At 46.1% G+C, this 25,064-nt stretch overlaps 1 protein-coding gene across 2 annotated transcripts in view; it reads left to right on the forward strand.

Moving 5' to 3' along the window:
• Positions 1 to 25,064, forward strand: part of GLP1R (glucagon like peptide 1 receptor) — a 590,706-nt gene that overhangs the window by 365,225 nt on the left and 200,417 nt on the right. For both annotated transcript variants that reach the window (XM_088445321.1, XM_088445322.1), the window contains exons 4-5: positions 13,271 to 13,392; positions 19,788 to 19,894. In XM_088445321.1, coding sequence (XP_088301447.1) covers positions 13,271 to 13,392; positions 19,788 to 19,894 — 229 coding nt within the window. The remainder of the gene's footprint in view (positions 1 to 13,270; positions 13,393 to 19,787; positions 19,895 to 25,064) is intronic.

Raw genomic sequence — 25,064 nt, forward strand, 5'->3', positions numbered from 1 at the left:
AACAAAATGGAGGCAGGTCAGTGGCAAACACAGGATTTCTAGAGGGGGGTTTCCAAATGCTGGATTTTAGAGTGAGTTTGGCCAGTCTATGAAGAGGGCAGAATTAGCACTTAACCAGCTTTAATATGCATCATACAAAGTGTATTGTGTGTCATAATTCCTGCATATACAGGACCAGCTATCACAGTAAGCCATTAGATTCGGCAGTAGGGCCATCCTGCCAGAGCTGAGGGCCTGATTCAGAGCCGGACGCTCTGACCAGAGCGCTCGCTCTGAATCAGGGCCCTCCTACCTAAAAATGGAGCGGCCTCTTGGACGCTCACATAGCTCACAGCTTATGCGAGCGTCCATGATGATGGTCACGATGGTCAAGACCATCGCGTCCATCGGGCTTGCGACGAGACCCTGCGGTAGGGTCTCGCTGCCGCAAGCCCAGGAGTGCTTTTGACTCTATCAGAGCCAAAAGCACTCCCACTGACATCACTAGTGATGTCAGTGGGGCCGGCTCCAGATGGAAGGCGTTCCCATGGGAACGCCTCCGTCTGGGCAGCAACACCCCCGGCACGCCCACCAAAGGGGGCGTGCTGTCAATCACCATCGACAGCACGCCCCCTTTGGTGCGAGACCCATAGCGACAGCTTGGCTGTCGCTATGTGGGTCTCGCGCATGCGCACGATGGAGCTCCCTCCGTCGTGCGCATGCGCATTAGGGCACCATCGACCCGCTTGCGAGCGCTCAGCGCTCGCGAGCGGGTCTGAATTAGGCCCTGAGTGTTTTTATTTTAGATGTGGGCACAATCCCAGACTATTGGAGCAGCAGAAGAACCTAGCACTGCCCTGGACATATACTGTATTTACATATTGGGCTCTATAGCAATGCATCCCTAACAGTGCATGTTTTCCAGATCTCCTAGTTGGTGCACAGGTTATTTGTCACTGGCTGATACATGTTAAAAGATCCACAGGTGGTGCTAATTATTTAATTTGTGATACTGAGAAGAACCTGCAGCACTATTAAAATTCTATTCTATAACTATTTCTATTGTGGTCATGTTGTGGGCTGGGGAGGGGAGTTTCCAGGCAGACAGAAACCCCCCCTGCGTTTGCCTATGCAGGTGACTGCATGGACTGTGAGATTACTTTCCCCCAGGCTGCACGTTCAGAATAATTCCCCCTTCCCATAATGTGGTGCCTCAGAAGTTGGTGCTAAGCTCCCTCTCAGCGGCCTAGGGACAGAAGAACCCTGGGGCAAGTTTGGAAACACTGTAAATTCCTGGGAAATTTATGTCGACGGACACCAGTGCGAGAGTTTATAAGAGATAACATTAGTTTCCGTATTGCTCTATTTGGCAGATTTTTGTCCCTGTGTTAATTTATGCCGCTGCTGGGGAAAGTATGATAACATAGATCTACGGCGGGAGAGAGAGAAGATGTGAAACCACTTCCCACAGATAATCAATAGTTTCTCTAATTCAATCCCTCACTTAGCTCTTTTGACCCGCTGATCTGTGGACAATATTTAATCTGAACCGCTGCAGAGGGAATTGATTCTCAGGCTAATTGTGTTTGCCTCCGCCTGGGGAGAAGACGTGAGAGAACAGGGAGAGACTCTTACGTCTGCTCTCCTACTACAAAATTATTTAGTCCAGTCATCTGTATCAATACACGGGGACATGTTCTTGTAGACTGTTGGTCACCTTGTCTCTTGTGTATCACAGAATGTAATGTCCCAGTAGGGTAATGGTTTATGTGGACAGTATTCAGTATGGAACCTGGCTACGAATATGTACAGTCTAGAGTACTGCACATTGGGCTGATGCAGCGTTCAACGCAAGTCTCATAAAATCGTGTCATTAGGCTCTGTCCCTTACTCACGGACCACTGATCCCCAGGAACATTCTTCCCATTCTGCTCACTTCACTAGGAAGTAGGCAAGATGCAGGAGAAGTGCCTACTCTTCCAGAGGCGTGGACGGGTACCCGAAAAATCGGGAGCCTCACGCAGGTTTCAGTATGCAAGAATGGTCTTGCACCAAATGGCGCAACAATACAAGCCTCCTTTTAGGGGTAAATTATGCACTAGTAATGCCAATCTGTAGATTAAGATTTCCATGTATTCCTGATTTATGGTTGAAGAGACAGTACAGTGGAGGCAATTATACGGATAGTGCAGTAAGGATGAGTTGACCTAATGGTTATAGAGTATAGGGAGCAAGGCAAAAAAAAGCAGGAAAATATGCATACACACGGTCAGATTTTCCTTCAGATCTGCACAATAACGATTTTAAAAATTGTTCAATCGTTCATATCTGAAGGAAAATCTGACATGTGAGCCAGCAACGATGAGCGTTCGCGTTTGTCAGATAACGATATCTGATGTGTGTTCAATTGTTCATCTGACATATCTGACCGTGTGTATGCACCATAACTTTGCACCTGGAAAAACATGTTGCACTGCAGGTGGGGGCAGATTTAAAATGTGCAAAGAGATTTAAGGTGCATACACACGGTACGATCTGTGCCACCAACAACATGAAAGATATCTTTCAGTGAGCCATCCTGCCACATCTCTGAACATGCAAAGTTGACGATATCGTCCAGATTGGCCTGCATGTACGGACGATCATAGATATCATTATCATTCATGCGGGAATGCGCATCGTTGGTCGACCACTGAATAAAAATGAACGATATGAACGATATATCGTTGAACGATATAGTTATCGTTCATATCATAACGACATATGGACCTTATTCAGAGTCAGTCGCAAGCGCCGATGCGCTCATAACCAACTCGATGGTTAGTCCTGCGCAAGCGCAGCGGCCGCACTGTGCGTGCGCAAGCCCCGGAGCGACAGATAAACTCTGTTGCTCCGGAGCTCGCTACCAAAGGGGCGGCTGTCGATGTTGATCGACAGATCACCCCGTTTGGTAGGTGGGCCAGGGGGGTGGTTCCCATAACGGAGGTGTTCCTTAACGAACGCCTACCGTTTTGTGGGCGGCCGCACTGACATCATCAGTGATGTCAGTGGGGAGCTTCCTGCTTCATCAGAGCAGAAAGCTCCCTGGGGCTTACGAGTGCCCAGACCCAACCTTAGGGTCAGGTCGTAAGCCCCGATGGTCGCGATGGTGATCACCATCGCGACCATCAACCTGGTCGGTCGTTAAGCTGTGGGTGGTAACCCACAGCTTAACGATCGACAAGGAGGCGGCCGTTCAGGATGCAAGCGGCCGCCCTGATTCAGTGCGACCGCTTGCATCTAACGACCGCCTCTGAATGAGGTCCTAAATGTCCATGTGTATGCACCTTTAGATTTGGGAGGGAGGAGTCCATATTCAAATCTATATTGTAGTGTAAATATACAGCTGTCCAGCAATTGTGGGCTACATGCAAAAGCAGTGGGCATAGGCAAACGCAGGGGGAGTTTCTGTCTGCCTGGAAACCCCTCTCCACATCCCACAACATGACCACAATAGATATAGTTATAGAATAGAATTTTACTAGTGCTGCAGGTTCTTCTCAGTATCACAAATTAAATAATTAGCACCACCTGTGGATCTTTTAAGTTTTAACATGTATCAGCCAGTGACAAATAACCTGTGCACCAACTAGGAGATCTAGAAAACATGCACTGTTAGGGATGCATTGCTATAGAGCCCAATATGTACATACAGTATATGTCCAGGGCAGTGCTAGGTTCTTCTGCGAATCTAATGGCTTACTGTGATAGCTGGTCCTGTATATGCAGGAATTATGACACACAATACACTTTGTATGATGCATATTAAAGCTGGTTAAGTACTAATTTCTGCCCTCTTCATAGACTGGCCACACTCACTCTAAAATCCAGCATTTGGAAACCCCCCTCTAGAAATCCTGTGTTTGCCACTGGCGGGGCTTTACCCTGCATGCAAAAATACTAAATTAATTTGCACCCCTTGCAATGCAGCATGGTTTGTTCAAGGTGCAAAGTTAAGGGGCCCATAGATAATTGTGTTCACTGATTGTGAATCTACATATTCCCCTATTCACCAATCTGCACCCGTACTGTACATTACAGATATTTTTCAGTGATATGCAGATCATTTTCAGGAAAGACAGATCTGCCAATCGTGAAATGCTCCTCATGTTACTACTAGTAACGGTCTGCAAATCGGCTGATTGTTACCATACATTGGCAATCTATATCCCCAATTGGACTGTGAAATCCAACATGTTGGACAACGTGATTCCCCAATCCCCATCACTTTTTGGTTGGAATCTGAGATCTGTGAACCGCATAAATTGCAGATTTGTATACACAATCATCTGCAAAAACGAAGATTTGCCCCAATTGATAGCTGATATACGGGGACCTTTTCTTGCTTGTTTTTGCTTTGCTCCTAAGTCAGATTCAGTCCCATAGAGAGAGGTCAGCAGGTGAATCTGTTGCGGGTGCTCTGATGTGGAGCAAAGGTCTGTGTTTATGATGATCCCGGCATGCCTTGGCACCTTAAACTGTTTGGGTTTTTTGGGGCATGTAGTGTTAGAGAGCTGGCACTCTGGCACTGTCTCCTCTCTCTCTCCCCTATACATGCTGGACCCATAGTCAGAGGGAGGCACAACCTCCAACATGAGACATCACCGCCGGGCTACTGCTGATGTGCAGCTGGTGCCACCTGTACTGTAAAGAGTGTCACTGTACTGTACGTATGCTATGCACAGTATTTAGCTCCTGAGGTGAGTCCCCTAAATACAGGTTGAGTCTCCCATATCCAAAATGCTTGGGACCAGGGGTATTTTGGATAACGGAATATTCCGTATTTTAGAATATTTGCATACTATAATGAAATGTCTTGGGAATTGGACCCAAATCTAAACACAGAATGATTTTATGTGTTATATACACTTTGTACACACAGCCTGCAGGTCATTTTATACAATATTTTTAATAATTTTGTGGCTCACACAAAGTTTGTGTACATACATAAAATTAATTTATGTTTCATATACACCTTATACACAAAGCCTGAAGGTAATTTAATATAATAATTTTAATAATGTTGTGCCTTAAACAAAGTTTGTGTACACTGAACCACCAAAAAGCAAAGATTTCACTATCTCAGTCATACTAAAAAAAAAAATCCGTATTTCGGAATATTTGGATATATACAGGGTCCACTGGGACGTATAATGACCACTACAGGTAATAAAACCCAAAACAACATTCTGTGATGAAATCCCCCCAATCTCTCGTCATCAATTCACTATTTACTTAATTTACCAGGAATCTCCTCAATCTTTCTTTCTTTTTTCGTTTGTTCTTTCTTCCTTTGTTCTTTCTTTCTTTTGTTCTTTCTTCTTTCGTTCTTTCGTTCTTTCTTCTTTCTTCTTTCGTTCTTTCGTTCTTTCTTCTTTCTTCTTTCTTCTTTCGTTCTTTCTTTCGTTCTTTCTTTCTTTCTTTCTTTCTTTCTTTCTTTCTTTCTTTCTTTCTTTCTTTCTTTCTTTCTTTCTTTCTTTCTTTCTTTCTTTCTTTCGTTCGTAACAGCCCCCTGACAATGACCTCACTGCATATAAGCAGATCTCAATTCTGCACTGCTTCAACCACTTGCTTAGAACTCGTTAAATAACCCACAGTATAGGAAGGATTGTCATAATAATTAGTTCCCATACATTTTTATTGATTATTTTAGCACAAGCTATGTCTTGTGTACTAACATGTGCTTACACTTTCTAGCTCCTGCTCTATTCAATCTTTAAGGAAATTGTAATTAATGAGTAAAACAGATTGATATGAGTCATAAGAATGAAGTCAGCTAATACCCCTTTTACACAGAAAACAAAATTACTGGGTAAAGCACTTTTACCCGGTAATTTGCAGATCAACACAGGCTTTTTTTCTGTGTGAAAGGGTCAAGCTGGGTCGAAAGTGCCGGGTCTCCGACCCTAAAAAGCAGGGTCGGAGATCCGGCAATTTCATCCCGGATTGACCCTTCCACACAGAAAAAGAACCTGTGTTGATCTGCAAATTACCGGGTAAAAGTGTTTTACCCGGTAATTTAGTTTTCTGTGTGAAAGGGGGTAAGTCTTTAAGTAGGCAAACCCACCCAGCATTTAAATGCCGGGTAAAAGCCGAGATATTTCACACATTCTTTGTGAAAGTGGTATAAGCTGGGAACCAGGGCACATGTAGCTAGCACTGCAAGAAGAGAGCCAGGGGAAGGGTAGCCATGAAGTGAGCCTGGGAAAGGGTAGCTAGCACAGCAAGAAGGGAGCTAGGGAAAGGGTAGCTAGCACAGCAAGAAGGGAGCTAGGGAAAGGGTAACTAGCACAGCAAGAAGGGAGCTAGGGAAAGGGTAGCTAGCACAGCAAGAAGGGAGCTAGGGAAAGGGTAACTAGCACAGCAAGAAGGGAGCTAGGGAAAGGGTAGCTAGCACAGCAAAAAGGGAGCTAGGGAAAGGGTAGCTAGCACAGCAAGAAGGGAGCCTGGGAAAGGGTAGCTAGCACAGCAAGAAGGGAGCTAGGGAAAGGGTAGCTAGCACAGCAAGAAGGGAGCTAGGAAAAGGGTAACTAGCACAGCAAGAAGGGAGCTAGGGAAAGGGTAACTAGCACAGTAAGAAGGGAGCTAGGGAAAGGGTAACTAGGACAGCAAGAAGGGAGCTAGGGAAAGGGTAGCTAGCACAGCAAGAAGAGAGTTAGGGGAAGGGTAACTAGCACAGTAAGAAGGGAGCTAGGGAAAGGGTAACTAGGACAGCAAGAAGGGAGCTACGGAAAGGGTAACTAGGACAGCAAGAAGGGAGCTAGGGAAAGGGTAGCTAGCACAGCAAGAAGGGAGCTAGGGAAAGGGTAACTATGACAGCAAGAAGGGAGCTAGGGAAAGGGTAACTAGCACAGCAAGAAGGGAGATAGGGAAAGGGTAGCTAGCACAGCAAGAAGGGAGCTAGGGAAAGGGTAGCTAGCACAGCAAGAAGGGAGCTAGGGAAAGGGTAACTAGCACAGCAAGAAGGGAGCTAGGGAAGGGGTAACTAGCACATCAAGAAGGGAGCTAGGGAAAGGGTAGCTAGCACTGCAAGAAGGGAGCTAGGGGAAGGGTAACTAGCACAGTAAGAAGGGAGCTAGGGAAAGGGTAACTAGCACGGTAAGAAGGGAGCTAGGGAAAGGGTAGCTAGCACAGCAAGAAGGGAGCTAGGGAAAGGGTAGCTAGCACAGCAAGAAGGGAGCTAGGGGAAGGGTAACTAGCACAGGGAGCTGCCTCTTAATTATGCATGCCCCTGAAATGGTGTTGAGACACTCAGACACGCTTGCGTTCGCATCTTCACTCCCCCGTTTATAGTGGCCAGTCCCTGTCACCACCCACAAACGGCTTTCTCCTGTCACTCGCTGCTGAGCTGTCTATGCGCAACGAGCGATCGCTTCCTGATCTCTCGCACTGGTTCGCGCACTGCCAGCTACGAGCGAACACATCCTAGCGAGCGGGTCTGAATCAGGTCCTAAGCCCTATGTCCAAAAAGTGAAGCTTTTCGGAGTTTGGCCCTGGTATTTTACACCATCGACCACTGTCCCTGCAAGTTCCCCTTTGTACATATTGGGGATATTTACATTTACAAATGAAAATATCTGCCATGATACATAGTTTTAATAATTGCGGCAGTTCTGCAATTATTAGTACATAGACCCCTAAGCCCCAAACTGGCAATAAATCAGAGAATATCGGGCAGGTTATACCAGGCTTTGTTTGGCCTCCACAGACATTTACACTCTGTAAATGAGATTGTTACTGTGAAATGATGTTACCGTATACTGTAAATAGCCAGAACACTCAATAAATTGTTTAACAAGTGGAAACATTTTTGTACAAAGAGCCATGACTTTCTCACCTACGTGGTCTCCAGGGAACATGATAACAATATGATATTACTGTGAGGATACATGGAGATAATTGGATGAGAAGCATTTAAAGTTCAGGGTATGATAATAATAATCGCTTTATTAGATTAGTAGAATTTCTGCTCTTCATCTGGAATTGTCTGTACATAGCACAATCATGCAGCATGAATATATCACAAGTGGTGCATCGGGTTTACAGAATTATTTGTGTAGTCTTCTTCCGCCGACTGAACTGGAGACACTGAAAAGCCTTTAAAAAAAACAGCAATAAAAAGACCTATTCATTCCTGTGCTGGGCTAGTTTATTAGGACACTGAGGCCCTGATTCAGAGCCGGACGCTCTGACAGAGCGCTCGCTCTGAATCAGGGCCGTCCTTATCTTTTTTAAGAGCGGCCTCCTGGCCACTCGCATAGCTGTGGGTGACCACCCACAGCTATAGCGAGCGGCCAAAATGATGGTCGCGATGGTCAAGACCATCGCAACCATCGGGCTTGCGACGAGACCCTTGCGGTAGGGTCTAGCTGCCGAAAGCCCTGGAGTGCTTTTGGCTCTATCAGAGCCAAAAGCTCTGATTATTTCTGTTATTCTCTTAATAAAATTGTCATCAAGCTTGAGAGGGTGCAAATGTAAATAAATAGTTTTTGGGTGGGATGTACTATCCTCAAAAATTTAATTTTTGTAGGTTTGACTGCATTTTCCATCTGCATCAAGCTCCGGAAGGCAAAACTTTCCTAGGCTTGTTCCCAAGAGTCAACAGCATCCATAGAAACATATGGGCTTCTTACTGGAGACTTCTCCAATAGGATACCTCCCAGTGCCCCTCGCGACTCGAGCATGTGCAGAAAGACTCCCGAGTCGTAATCCCGGAATTCCTCACACCGCAAAGGATAGCTCTTATGGGAGGAGCTGTCCTCTGTCGTTTTACTCTCAAATCTTCATGCATACAGCGTTAATAAACGTCGCTATGCATGCTAACAGTGAGGGGATGCATCGCAGCTTGATGCATCCTACCCCTTATGAGATAAGTGGTGGTTTTTCCTTTATTATAATGTCTGAATATTTATTATCGTAACATCACTTTTAAGATGTTAACATTATTATGTATACAATGATTACAGCGCTTTACAGAGGATAAATCTATTTAAAAACTCCTTACAAGCCTATTCATCATCACTTAATTTATACAAATGCAGGTGAAATGTAAAATTTTCACCTGCAATTGTAAAAATTAAGTTATCGGGCCATTCATCAAGAAGGTAATGCAGGAGATATCACAGACCTTCCTCTCCCGGAATGGCCCGCTGTCCCCATACACTAGTATCACAGATATCTCCTACTTACCTTCCTCTGGCGGAATGGCCCGCTGTCCTCATACACTAGTATCACAGATGTCTCCTGCTTACCTTTCTCTCCTGGAATGGCCCACTGTCCCCATACACTTGTATCACAGATATCTCCTGCTTACATTCCTCTGGCGGCATGGCCCGCTGTCCCCATACAGTAGTATCACAGATATCTCCTGCTTACCTTCCTCTTGTGGAATGGCCCGCTGTCCCCATACACTAGTATCACAGATATCTCCTGCTTACATTCCTCTGGCGGCATGGCCCGCTGTCCCCATACAGTAGTATCACAGATATCTCCTGCTTACCTTCCTCTTGTGGAATGGCCTGCTTTCCCCATACACTAGTATCACAGATATCTCCTGCTTACATTCCTCTGGCGGAATGGCCCGCTGTCCCCATACACTAGTATCACAGATATCTCCTGCTTACATTCCTCTGGCGGCATGGCCCGCTGTCCCCATACACTAGTATCACAGATATCTCCCGCTTACATTCCTCTGGCAGAATGGCCCGCTGTCCCCATACACTAGTATCACAGATATCTCCTGCTTACATTCCTCTGGCGGAATGGCCCGCTGTCCCCATACAGTAGTATCACAGATATCTCCTGCTTACATTCCTCTGGCGGCATGGCCCGCTGTCCCCATACACTAGTATCACAGATATCTCCCGCTTACATTCCTCTGGCAGAATGGCCCGCTGTCCCCATACACTAGTATCACAGATATCTCCTGCTTACCTTCCTCTGGCGGAATGGCCCGCTGTCCCCATACACTAGTATCACAGATATCTCCTGCTCTGGCGGCATGGCCTGCTTTCCCCATACAGTAGTATGGGGACAGAATTCATCAAGCTCCGAAAATATTATTTTTTCGAAGCATGAGTGCGGGAGCAATCGCCATCTTCAGATGACAAATGCTCCCACTTGTGGATCGCAACTCACTCCTTCCCCATACATGCCTATCCTCCCGGTTTTCGCGGGAGGCTCCTGATTTTTTGGATAACCCCCCACACCCCCAGAAGGGTAGACATTTCTCCCGCATTCTGACCACTTCCTTGTGAAGTGGGCAGAATTGGGAACATTTTCGCGGCGATCGCGGGTCCCCCGTGTAGGGGGCGGGGATTAATGACGTGATTCTTCATGAATCGCGTCATTTAGCCCCGCCACCTATTTAAATTAACACCAATCACGTCATAATGGAGGCTTAGTGATGCGAACAATCAGGCCCCGCCCCCGTTGACACCCACCTGCTTCTCCTCCCCAGACTTCTCCCAGGGAGGAGCAAACCAATGTAGGCAAGTATGTCCTTCCCTATGGGAAGGAGGTCTGGGTTGCGAAGAGGGATCCTTTCGGATTCCTCTACCCCTGTCGGGCGCCTTCCGTCGTGACCTGTAGGTCACGCATGCGCACTACCGTCACTGCTCTGAAAGGAGTAGTGGAGCCGCTAGCAGGACAGCTGATTTTTGCATCAGCTGTCACCACGCCGGAGTAATGATGAATTGTTTCGGCGAGTTAGAATGTTAATTATCGGGGTCCGTTTGGACCCCAATAATTAATATCATGAATACCCTTAGTCAAGAGGTAATTTTTGTAACATGAAAAAAATTGCACCACCCGCGTTGCACTTCATTATACAGGAAAGAACCATTTTATCCTCCTTACACTTACAGTATGTTCGGAAACTCCACACCTCTGTCATTATGATTAGTTTCATAGCCATCATCATTATGTGACCAGGGTGCTGCTGTACCCAGACAGGACTGCCCCAGGCTTGCATTGGAAATATGGTCAGTGAGGGGCTATAATAGACAGTCATTGACGGGAGTGGCTGCCAAGTTCTTAGACTAGTGGGAAGAGAAATGCTTCATGTTACTCCATGCCTCTGTGCTCGCTCTGCAGGAGCCACACTGACAAGGGTGGTAGATGGAGATACTGTATATTATCCACTGTTTCAAGGTCAGTGTTAAAAAACGACAGTACAGTATCTGCTTCAAGATTTGATGTCACCTCCAGAAAGGTGACCTGTGTTTTCCTGTAGGCTATCCGCATACTGATTGCTTTAAACACAGCATATTTATCAGTACTGAAAGCAGTGGCGTAAATTCATCCCAGATGCCCGGAGGCAAGTTATAATTTGGTCCCGCCCCCCCCCCGTCACAGCCACTGACACTGTAACGTAGTATTTTGCATGCAGATACACCCGCAGTCACGCACAGAATATAAGCATGCTGCATGTCATTTTAATCAGCAGAAGCTGCTTGCGCGTCCTATTCACATTGCTGTGCGAATAATTTGAAGGGAAATATTTGCACGAAAATATTCTCGGCGCTACCAAGTCACTCTGCGCTGACACGTTATGTGTAACGCATCTTGTAGCGCACGGAGGATACATGTATGGAGACACATCTGTATGCATTAGCCACAGACAAGATAGTTACCTGTATGGTCAGGGGCGCTGAGAGGCGGGGGGGGAGTGAGTACTAATTACCCAGGCCCGGGTTTGCTGGAGAGGCCCAGTGGTGGCCTGGGTCCGGCACCGCTTCCCCCCCCCCCTCTTACATCACAGCAGCCCAGCACACGCTGATGTGTTCTGGGCTGCACTGGGAGACTGCTCACAGCTGCTAAGAAGCAGCCACAGCAGTCTCCTATGCCTGTGGGACGAGCGATCAAGCTGATTGCGCCCCCCCACTGGTTATGCGCCGGTCTGTGGGAGCTCAGAGCACCTCCCTCCCCAGCGTTCAGACCCTGCAAAACTTTACTTTGTCTTTAAACTGAAGGGGGCGTGGCCACGGCTCCCACGATTAGGCCACGCCCCCTTTTACCCAGGCCCGCCGCAGCTCTTGGCGGGCCTGTGTATGGTGCTATTAGCATGAGGGGCGCTGCATGGGTCTGAGGATAGGGGAGGAGTGAGATGGAGAGCTGTGGGTGAGGGGGGCGCCGGACGTGTCACACTGACATAAAAAGCTGCAAAGGAGCAGCGACACCAATCAGATCACACCAATCAGAAGGGCCAGGCCATAGATAGACGGCAGTTGATGGTATGACATGGAACTCTCCACTAGTGTATTTTAGATTCTCAGGTGCCGGGAAGAGGTGCCATGTATTGGGCGGCCGTGGCGGTACATCGGGTACATAGTTACAGGCCTTAGTGGGGTGAATATATTGTGGGCAATGGAGGAGGTGCCCCTTTAGTGCTGGCGCACGGTGGCAGGTGCCTCCATCGTCTCCCACAGTTCTGCCCCTGATTGAAAGACATTGTTGCTGCAACAGTGCAAATGCTTATTGTGAAGAACCACTTTGGAAATCAGAGAAATAGTTATTGATGGTTCCAGATTTAGAGGGATATTGAAAATCTTAAAAAATAATCATCTTTAACAGGGGAGGATCAATTCACGGGTGGATAGGTGTGGTTTGTATCAATTATGTGGGACATGAAATGGGGAAATATCAGCAAATAATGTATCTTTGTCATCAGGATTGTTGAGTGGTCACTAAATGTGTGTGGGCACTTAGAATGGTCTTGTATGGCATTGTTAATAGGCTTTCTGTATTGTATGGTGTCATTCAATTTTTCAATTTAATGTTTGTTTTTTTCTTCTGTCACCTCCATCCAAGTTACCAACCAGCAGTAAGGCACCTGACATATATGAAGTCTATCAAATATTGAATTCTTGCAAGAATGCCGCGCACTGCACAGTGATGTTACAGCATTGTGTCCCGTTTACAGAGCTCCAGTAACAGCAGCTTTTAATCCATGTCACATATTGGGGTCACAGCAAGGTGCCCAGAGCCAGAGTCAAGCTCCTGCTACTTATATGCTATAGACAAAGGGCAATTAAATACTTTTCCTACAAGCCCAGTTGTTTGGTGGACCAAGTCTAACAACCAACATTTGGTACCTGTATAAATTATATATTTGCTTCAATAGCGACAGACGAGATGTTGTTCTGTGGGAGCTGGGTGTGTAATATTTACCCTAGTACCGTAACCAAGATATTTTATTGTCCAGAGCCTAAACTTAAACTTTCAAAATACATCTGTGTCATTGTGCCCACAGTGATCCAAGGCAGAGTTTTCCGATACTGCACCTCAGAGGGGACATGGCTGGTCAGAGAGGTTAAGGAGAACATCACTATACCCTGGAGGAACCTGACAGAGTGTGAAGACCGATCTCTAAAGGTAATCAGTAATAATGGTAGTTTCTCACTCTCCCGGAGGGTCCGGGAGACTATCAAATAAAGGGGGGACCTCTTGAATTTCCCAGAGACATACTGGCCTACTTTTGAAAAAGCATTTCAGGGAGATTGTGAAAGCAGCACCTATGAGCGCGGCGGTAAAGTGGGCGTGTACTGCTACATCCACATGTAAATGAGCCCCAAAGCAGTTAGTAAGATCTACTTGTTGATGAAAACACACTGATGCTTTTCAGAAAATGCCTGTAGCCTTAGGGATCATTGTGCCTTATAACTAATGCAGGGAAATTATACTAATCATCCAGTTTAAAAGTATATATATCTCTGTTCTTTTTTTGTTAATAACAGCTTCATAATTACTGTAAGATGCAATGAGGGCGATTGCTAGACTCTTCAGGGAGACAGGGAGATTGCTGCTATATCAGGGAGTCTCCCTGACAATCAGGGAGAGTTGGCAAGTATGCCCAGAGAGCATGCGATTCTCACATACAGCGTTTACCTGTACAAGTTGGGTGTGGACACAAATTGCTACATCAAGCCCCACCCATTACCATAAATTACCAGCGATAGGGAAGTGGTGAGTTGATTGTTCCGCCCACTTGACCGAAATCCTTCCACCTACTCTTATCCTAAAGAGATGTTCCACATCCAAGAAGTGCGGTGGGCCGATGACTGTAGGTAGTGTGAAGGTTATCTAGATTCATTTTTTTTGTGTACTTAATGAAGTGATTGTTATACATTAACACAGGCAGGTGACATGCAGTGCTTAAATTGCTCCTAGTGCCGGCCCCCAGGGGAGGCCGCCATTTTGTGAGCCGTTAGAATTCAGCCTATCAATTTACTAGACACCAGTGGAATCTGGCACATGAAGGGCCACACTAGGGAGGCAATGTTAGGGGCCCACGCATAGCTGGGTGGTGTGTGGTAAGCCCGCTCAGGATGTAAATATACAATAATATTAATACTTTTCAGTGAAATATGCAATTAGGTGTAGCTAAAGGATAAATGTGCGATTCACTCTGAGAACAGCCGAAAAAGTGAAAACAGAGACACTGTGAAATAAAAGTAGAATTTATTCACTCTTTCGCACAATCACTTAGATTCCACGCAGGTGTTTTAGCTGGTAATACGGCTCAGCTAATCATTCCCCCTTCCCTATCTATCAAATCCCTGGTCTATCACCACCACTGTGTGTCCTTCTTACTTACCTGCCCCAAGTACCGCTCTGCATGGATTTCCTGTAATAGTCTGGCATGTGGAGTTACAGCTGGAGTTGTGTTTCCCCACCAGAGACCGAACATTGGAGACTCCTAAAAGCATCATCCAATCGCAATGTACTGATTGGTAACTATAGATTGGACCCACACCATTTTCCGTTATTTGCAAGAAGAAAATATATTTCATTTGCCTTTTGTGCGACAGAGAATACACTGGAAGGACACATTGTGTAGGAGCTGATTCCACTTGACAAGGAAATGACTGTAGAGCGGAGTTAAGTGGCTGCAGATGTTGACGTTATTTGATAGTTTTCAGAAGAAACATCAATAACTAAACTCATTTATAGATAAAGTTCCCTGCAGGGAAGGACTGGGTTATCGTGCCCCTAACTTATAAAAGGCAAGTGCTACTACATGGTACTGCTGCTTGTATACACACACAACAGACAAAAACACAAAGCCATAGCCTAGAACAGTCTACATGCCACAAAGGCTGTTGATTCTGCTCCAGTGGTTACAGGGCTGTCTGTCTCTTTATAAATATAGTTTTATGTAACTTCTCTGACAGCATCAGTGTGTTTCTTTGTGTCAGTCACTGTCATTGTGAGTCTGTGTGTAATATAGATCTGTGTTATACTCATTGTGAGACTGTGGGTAACATAAATCTGTGTGTCAGTCATTGTCACTGTGAGTGTATATAATTTAAATCTGTGTCAGTCACTACCATTGTGAGTCTGTGTGTAATATAGATCTGTGTTAGTTATTCTCATCGTGAGACTGTGTGTAACATAAATCTGTGTGTCAGTAACGATCATTGTGAGTCTGTGTGTAACATAAATCTATGTGAAAGTCACTGTCATTGTGAGTCTGTGTATAATGTAAATCTGTGTGCCATTTACTGTCATTGTGAGTCTGTGTATAATGTAAATCTGTGTGCCATTTACTGTCATTGTGAGTCTGTGGATAATGTTAATCTGTGTCTCAGTCACTGTCATTGTAAATCTGTGTAATGTAAAGATGTGTCAGTCACGATCATTGTGAGTTTTTGTGTTATACAAATGTGTGTGTCAGTCGCTGTCATTGTGAGGCTGTGTATAATGTAAATCTGTGTGTCAGTAACTGTCATTGTGTGTCTGTGTAATATAAATCTGTATGTATGTCAGTCACTGTTATTGTGAGTCTTTGTAATATAAATCTGTGTGTCAGTAACTGTCATTGTGTGTCTGTGTAATATAAATCTGTATGTATGTCAGTCACTGTTATTGTGAGTCTTTGTAATATAAATCTGTGTCAGTCGCTGTCATTGTCAGTCTTTGTGTAATATAAATTATAAATCTGTGACTATCACTGTTATTGTGAGTCTTTGTGTAATATAAATCTGTGACTGTCACTGTCATTGTGAGTCTTTGTAATATAAATCTGTGTGTCAGTCGCTGTCATTGTGAGTCTGTGTATAATGTAAATCTGTGTGTTAGGAACTGTCATTGTGTGTCTGTGTAATGTAAATCTGTGTGTCAGTCACTGTCATTGTGAGTCTATGTAATATAAATCTGTGACTGTCACTGTCATTGTGAGTCTTTGTATAATGTAAATCTGTGTGTCAGTCTCTGCAATTGTGAATCTGTGCATAATTCAGATCTGTGTGTCAGTCACTGTCATGAGTCTGTGTATAATGTAAATCTGTGTCAGTTATTGTCATTGTGAGTCTTTGTGTAATGTAAATCTGTGTTTCAGTCACTGTCTTGTAAGTCTGCATAATATACATTTGTGTGTCAGGCACTGTCATTGAAAGTCTTTGTGTAATATACTATACATATGTGTCAAGGGGTGTGTGGTTCATTAGATCGACAAAAGGTTGACAGTGTATAGGTCGACACCAAATGGTTGACCGTCAATATGTCAACAGGGACAAGATGTCGACACACAAAAGGTCGCTTTGGCTGTCAGTCAACAGGTACAAAATGTCGACATGGTGAAAGGGTCATTATGTCCTTAGGTAGACAATTTTTTTGTCTTTCTAACCGTAATCTTCACCTTAAGCTTAAACCAAACCATCCCTTCTAGTGCCTAACCCTAACCGTCAGGGTAAGTTCCTAACCCTAACCGTCCCTCCTAGTGTTTAACCTTAGCCGTCACGGTAAGGTAAGTGTCTAACCCTAAGCATCCCTCCTAGTACCTAATCCTAACTGTCCTTCCTAGTGCCTAACCCTAACCTTCGGGATAAATGCCTAACCCCACCCGTCCCTCCTAGTGCCTAACCCTAACCATTTTTGTGACGACCATTCCCATACTGATCTTTTGTGCCTGACGGCCTAAACCCATGTCGACTTTTTATGTGTGGACCTATTGACTGTCGACCATCTGGTGTTGACCTATTGCTTGTTGACCTTTTTACTGTTGAACTTTCATCCAGAACCCGTCAGTCTAGTCTGGCTGGGCAGCTGTCCTATGCCTCTACTTCTTCAAAGTCATTCCTAATGCTTGGATCGTCCTATCGTCTGTTCCATCTCTGAGAAGCATGAAGAATTAGCCATGGGGGACGGTTCAGCATCATGTAAAATGTCTCTTAGACACATTTATCAGATCCATTAACTGAGCAGTAATCTGAAATATCCTCATCTAATATCATTTTGCTGGTACCTTTCATTACCTCCTGACATATCCATCCCAGGCCTCTCTGAAGCTATTCACGTCTTGCCTGGTAAATAGCGCTCCCCAGGGCTGTCACCGTGCATTGGACATCAGCATCTGCAGGAATCCTGTCTGCTGTGCACAGTTCACAAATCAGAAGCAATACGGCAGCTGGGGCAGACCGTGTTGGATTTATATCCGATAACCTGCAAAGTGCAGCAAAGGGACCGGTTTTATGGGTAGAATGTTTCTCCAAACAGCTGTCTACAAAATAGTTAGGATGACAACAGCTTTTTAGACATGTTTAAGACACTTTGCCCAAGTTCTGTTTTGTATAAAATAAACTTAAGAAAATAGTTCTAAATATCATTAAAATCTAGGTAAATTGTTTAAAGGTTAAGTATGATTAAAATGCCAAAGGATCAGCCAGATCCATTGACATATTAATGTCACAGTCCTTACACAGTCCCTGGTGTAGAATATGCTCCTTTGTTCAAGTACCAACATGCAAGTAATAATGTGGGATACACTTTAAGGTGACCAGTACATGTGGACTTTATAACATAATATTGGGAGATAAACAACCAAAAGTCTAGAACAGTGTAAGCCGTCACAACAAAGAGCAGCTACAACATTGATAACTTAAGAAACAGTGCCACCTACTGTCCCTACAGTGTAGCTGCTCAAGTATACTTAGGCTGTAGCTGTTGCCAGTGGCGTAGCTACACTTATGGAGGCCCCATAGAAAATGAAGGGGGGGAATGGAGGGGCTGTGGGGGAAGTAAACCACACTGAATTACCACCACACTACACTACCACACTGCCTTACCACCACACTGCCTTACCACACTGCATTACCACCACACTGCACTACCACCACACTGCACTACCACACTGCCTTACCAAACTGCCTTACCACCACACTGCCTTACCACCACACTGCAATACCATACTGCATTACCACCACACTGCACTACCATACTGCATTACCACACTGCCTTACCATACTAAATTACCACACTGAATTACCACCACCACACTACACTACCACACTGCCTTACCACCACACTGCCTTACCAAAACTGCCTTACCAAACTGCACTACCACACTGCCTTACCACCACACTGCACTACCATACTGCATTACCATTACACTGCACTACCACAGTGCCTTACCAAACTGCATTACCACCACACTGCACTACCACACTGCATTACCACACTGCACTACCACACTGCATTACCACACTGCATTACGAGGCAGCTGAAATAATTTGCAGAAAGCTGAGACATTGCAATGCTGATGATGTACAGAACAAATTCCATTACTCCAAGTTGAGAGTCTTAGGACTGATTCACAGGTGGACGCAGCGCCAATATGTGTGCAGTTTATCGATGTTTCTTGTACTTCGCATGCGTCTGAATCGCACAGCGCATACGTCCCGGATGTCTGCTTACAGAGACGCAGCACAGAATCGTAGGCAGGGTCTAAGAATTTTACGGGGCGTTCCCGAGAGTAACAGCGTGGTGGCGAAACCGTCAAAGGGGTGACGCTGAAAATGGCGTCGTTCAAAGATGCACAGTCGCTCACACAGCAAGCAGTGCTTAGATGGAGAAACTGCACCTGACATCGGACTGGTGCATGTTTCAATGGTGTGACCGATGGTGCATCTAAAGACGCACAAGGCAAATAAGCAAGGAATTCATGTGTTACCCTGAGTGTACGTACGAAGGCGCTGCTGCATACAAAACCGGTGGTGAGCGCTCCTGGGCGGTGACTGGCAGGTGGCTAGTAGTGCATGCAAACGTGGTCCATTCAGTGGCCGTGTTATGGGATTGTCGCTGGCGTGTCAGTGCGAGAGGCTACTTTATCAGACGTACACTACTCATTGCGGGACTACTCACATGCACCTCGGTGTGGCACTGGAAAGGAGGTGTGGCATCGCACCCACGATGTACCATATGTTTGGCAGGCGTGGCCACACGCCACACCCCCATTTTTCGTTATGCTGGGGGCTTGCCGAGAGCTGCTGGACAGCCCCCTGCTCCTCACAGCATAGTGTGGATGACGCGTGCATGCAGAGCATCCTGTGGCAGAGTGCACCCCATCCCCCCCCCCACCCGCGGGACACTGCAGGCCATGGGTGGGATAGGAGTGTCACGGGTGTGTCAATACAAGTGGCTGCATTTCCAGGCGCACAGCTGCAGACATAGGAGGCCATAGTCAGACAGAGACACTGCTCTGTCCATAGAGGTGGTGCAAAGTTTCGATGGTGCGACTTACAGTATGGTGGCGTATTAGGACACACCAATCGGAATCACATTGTGCATGGCTGCTTACAGTGGGCATCTCAGTCCCTTTCATGTTTGAGAATTGGACACAGCATTAGCTTTAAAGACACAACTGTAGCCGCGCGGCGTCTGTGTCCACCTCTGAATCAGGCCCTTAGAGAGATGAATGTGCTCTACAACATGAAAGCCAATATATGGTGATGTTGAGCTACAGTATCCGTCTGTCTGTGTTCTCTCCCCAGGTACAGCCGGAGCAGCAGTTATCCTCCCTGTCTATTATTTACACCATCGGATACTCTCTGTCCTTCTCGGCGCTTGTCATAGCTACAGTCATCCTGGTTATATTCAGGTAATCCCCGCTCACCATGGTTCCGCTTTTCCCTTCTTATCTGCTAGAGAAATGTGACGTTAAATTCTGTTTTCATTATCTGCTTAACACATAGAAAAACAGCAATACAAAATAGTGGTCGCTCATATCAACTTAATGATTTTTCACAGGTGCTTGTAAAGGGGAGGGGTTTACTCTGAACTACAGAAACAAATAAAAAAGTTTCCCCCCAGCACCCTGCAAAAAACCAGCAGAAAGGCTTGAATACTACATGATAATAGAAATTCAGAGGTCTTTGTTGCATGTATTTGCAAATACATGATTAAGCGCCAGGCCGCGTCAAAGCTCCTCTAAACACTGATGTTCTACACCAGTTGTATGGACTTTCATATAGAGGTTCGTTTGTCACCACAATAGGAGTTTAGGAGCTTCACAACTACCCGGTGCCACTTCCATTATATGAGTCTAGATTCCAGCTGTCTCCATTCCCCTCCTCACACCATGATGCAGCCCTGATCTGCCTTACTCATCACTCATCTCCTGATATACTTTGTGCTACTGGGGACCCTGCTCCTTCCATTATATAACTTAAATAAAATATTCAATCAACATCGACAGCACGCCCCCTTTGGTGCGAGACCCGGAGCGATGGAAAGCCCGTCGCTCCCCGAGTCTCGCGCATGCACACGACGGAGCTCCCTCCGTCGTGCGCATGCGCAGTGGGGAACATCGACCCGCTTGCGAGCGTACTGACGCTCACGAGCGGGTCTGAATGACCCCCTGTGTTCAGTCTTACCAATGTAGGACAGGCCGCAAGGGCACACAATCTGATAGACTGTATATTTGGTGTTGCACGTGAGCTTATAATTAATAGTATATTTCCTACCTGAGTGCGGATGAAAATATATATATATCGCCAGGGATCATATAGCTGCACGTCATGCAAGTCCCTTAATGGAACCTTTTTTACCCATTAGTAAGTGACTATTAGACGAAGCTTTAGGTCTAATTATGTTTTGTTTCACTAAGCAATCACATAAATTGCGACCTCTTTTGAAGCTAGCCATTAATTTTGCATCCTGCAATTTGAGGTCCGGATCCGACTGGATCATCGGCCACAGTTTTTTGGAAACAGGGTTAATATGTGAACTGGCAGAATTAAATTGTGTCACCCAAGGGTTTTTGGGTTTCATGATTTTATTGCGTCTAGACAAGAGTGCATAAATAGTTATGACCCCCAACATTTTCCCTTATAGCCTCATGCCCCCAAGCAATCACCCCCTATATATGTCATCATGGTTCGCAATATATTCCCTATAGCATCAATGCTCCCATCAACACTTCTTTCTCCCTCTAGCTCTCAGCAACCCCCTAAACTCGCAGGAACGCACCACTGACAGTTGCACATAAACCCCAGAATGGGGATGTTTACCCGTCTAACAGAGAACGTGAATGTTTCATAACCACATCATTACAAAATGCACATATTCCGAACGGCCTCAGGGCCTGATTCAGAGCCGCTCGTAAGCGGCCGCTCGTTCGTTCCGAGCGATGTTCGCACATTTGCGCATGCATATGGGTTGTAATGTGCATGCGCCAACCAGTCAGTGCGGTCGGAAATCGTGTGCTCGCAAAATAGCGAATGCCTGCTAATTTGAGTGACAGGATGAGGCGTTTGTGGGTGGTAACAGGGGAAGGAGCTTGAAAACGGGGAGTGGAGATCCGAACGCAGGCGTGCCAAACGGTCAAAACGGGCGTTTTAAGGGTGTGCATAATTAGTAAAGGAGCGTCATCGACCACGTCACTTGGTTGTCTTTTAGCCTGAACTGTTCGCATGATTGCGGTAGGAAAATGCTACCACAAGAATAGCGAGCAGTTCATACGCCTTTCGATGTACTCGATTAATCTAATAAATAGCGGAGATGACGTATGATGCGAGCGGCCAAGGGGCGTCTTTACAAAATAGCGAGCGCATGTTTTGTTCGCTCGTTCAGACATAGAGGCGTCAACAGACCGCAAAGAGCGAGCGCTTAATTTAAATATCCGGCCTCTTTTTCAGAACGACCGTCCGCAAATAGCGTCCGGCTCTGAATCAGGCCCTCCGTGTCTGTCTTTTTAAAGAAAAGTTTTATTCTCTTGTGTAATAAGACATGACGCTGGCCAGTGATTTATGTGATATATGTGATCCAATATTATCATCCATATGCAATATGTGTGTAATTGGCGGGGGAGTTTGGGCAGGGAGGATGGGAGAGGTGGTCGGTATAATGACAGCGTAGGAGGAAGAATGGTGAAATTATCATTTTCATATGGAAAATATCCATCTTCTCCTCCAGTAATGATTAATTGATGTTATTCACTGTATGTGACGTGTGCACACTGTAATGTATGGAACAATACGATGAGAATGTCATTTCTCTACACGTCTGATCTCAGGGTGGAATCATCTGTCAATCCTTTAAAATCCACTTATTCCAAAACTGCTTGGCAATGAAGTATTTCTAAGGGGCAGATTCAGCATGGCATTTCCGTGCGCAGAACCCGCTCTGCGAATGTGCAGAATAGGTCCTGAGTGATCGCACGTAAACCCTGCTATGCATCTGCCTGTTTTAAGGGGTGGCGGGGATGGCCTGCGTTCCCAGAAACAGGGGGCATTTTGGCTCCGTTTTCCAGGAGTGGCAAAGCCAGGGGCTGCGTCCACAGGTGCGGTTTCCTGGCCTCGCAAGCCGGCCGACCCCACAATGTTGAAGTCTCACGCAATGGAGCAGTTTTTCTTGGCTACTGGGCATGCGCCAAAGCTGCACTGCGCACACGCAGTGATTGGTTGGCAACGCGGGCGCAGAGGGGATTTCTTTGCAAAGTGAGAACCATGTAGTCAGCCTTTAGGGGAGGTTGCAGGGGTGCGGTTAGAAAAATGCAGGCAAGTCGGGACCGTTTTCTAGGCGTGCTGTAATGAGCCTCTGCAAATTCACACACAGATGGAGAGCTCTCTGCGTCTTAGGTGAGCCGCTCTGTCTGAGGCACTACAGGCAGAGATTCGATGTGCCAACGATGTTTCCGATGGTTTCACTATTGTAAGTACAGTGGGCCTGATTCAGAGCTGCTTGTAAGCGGCCGCTCATTTGCTCTGAGCGATGTTCGCACAACTGCGCATGTGTATGGGTCGTAATGCGCATGCGCAAACCAGTCATTGCAGTCGGAAATTGTGCGCTCGCAAAACAGCGAGGGGCTACTAATTTGATTGACAGAATGTACCGTTTGTGGGTGGTAACAGGGGAAGGTGCTTGAAAACTGGGGAGTGGAGATCCGAACGCAGGCGTGCCTAATGGTAAAAGGGCATTTAATGGGAGTGCATAATTAGTAAAGGAGCGTCATCGACCACGTCACTTGGTTGTCTTTTAGCCTGAACTGCTCGCAGTGATTGCGGTAAGAAAATCCTACCACAACCACTGCGAGCAGTTCAGATGCTTTTCGATGTTCCCGATTAATCTAATAAATACCGGAGATGACATGTGTTGCGAACGGCAAAGGGGCGTCTTTATAAAATAGCGAGCGCATTTTTCGTTCGCTCGCTCAGACATAGAGGTGTCAACAAACCGCAAAGAGCGAGCGCTCAATTTAAATAGCCGGCCCCTTTTTTGGAACGACTGTCCGCAAATAGCGTCCGGGTCTGAATCAGGCCCAGTAAGTGGTGATGTGAGAAGCCGGAGGCGTCACAGTGAACAAGATGGCGGTTGAGTCATTAACATATTTTCGCAAGTCCGCTGCATATGGAATATCAGCAGCGACGGGCATTGCGTGCATCTCTGAATCATGCCTAATGTCACCACTTCCTGGCATGAGAGGGAATTGTGACTGATGAATTACTGCTGTTTCCCAGCGATTAGACATCCCTTGAAGAGTCTATTGTTAAAGCATAGTTTTACATGCTTGCATATATTAAGTAGGGGTGTGCACCGGCCACTTTTCGTGTTTTGGTTTTGGATCTGGATCTTTCTTCGTGTTTTGGATCTGGATTTGTTTTGCCAAAACCACCCTTCCGTGTTTTGGGTTCTGGGTTTTGTGTTTTGGATCTGGATTTTTTCTTAAAAAATTAAACAAAATGCTAAAATCACATAAAATGGGCCTTTTTTTGTTCCTACGCTATTAATAACCCCAATAACATTAATTTCCACTCATTTCCACTCTATTCTGAACACCTCACACCTCACAATATTGTTTTTAGGCCAAAAGGTTGCACCGAGGTAGCTGGATGACTATGCTAAGCGACACAAGTGGGCGGCACAAACACGTGGCCCATCTAGGAGTGGCACTGCAGTGGCAGACAGGAAGCCAATCAGCGTTATGGTGCCCATTTGCATGTAGCACGAACCCGGGAGATCCGTGCTACATGCATCTGTGTGATTGGCACAGAGCAATGAGGTCCGTGAGACCCGTCTGTGCTGCTGTGGTAAAAAAAAAAAAAAAAAACCTGTGTAAAAAAAGAAAAAAATGGCGTGCACCCCCCCAAAAAAGAGCAACCAGCCCCGGGCATTAGTAACCCAGTGCTGGGTGTGCTTAAATACAGGGGACAAATGATGTAGGTGTCCCCTGTACTTAAGCACAACCAGCACTGGGCTAGTCAGAACCAGCGCTGGTTGCCAAAATACGGGGGACAAACGACGTAGGGGTCCCCCGTATTCTGCGCAACCAGCTCTGGGCTCTGATCCGGTCCTGGTTCTGGAAATACAAGGGAAAAAAATTAGTAGGGTTCCCCTGTATGTTCCAGAACCAGCACTGGACTTTTTCTAGCGGGGGGCTGATGCCACAGCCAGGGGAGCCCTTTCACCGGGCCCCCCAGCCGCAGCATCAGCCCTGACCGCTAGTCAGCCCAGGCCGGGGATCCCTGGAGAGCTGGGGACCCCCCCAATAAAGGGGTCACCCTCTCCAGGGCACCCCTGGCACAGGCTGATAGCCCGGGGCTATCCCCGCCACCCCTGGTGACGGTGGGTGGCGGGTTGATTGTGTGGTGTGGTGTAAATAAAGAATATCAAACATTGTCTTTACAAGTAGAACTACAAGTCCCAGCTAGCCTGCCCCGCATGCTGGTACTTGGAGAACCACAAGTACCAGCATGCAGGGCATTAAGGGCCCACTAGTACCTGTAGTTCACCTGTAAAAAAAATGTTTAAAAAAACACAGGACACACACA

The sequence above is a fragment of the Taudactylus pleione genome, unplaced genomic scaffold (genome assembly GCF_031769625.1).
Source record: "Taudactylus pleione unplaced genomic scaffold, aTauple2 ptg000378l, whole genome shotgun sequence".
NCBI lineage: Eukaryota > Metazoa > Chordata > Amphibia > Anura > Myobatrachidae > Taudactylus > Taudactylus pleione.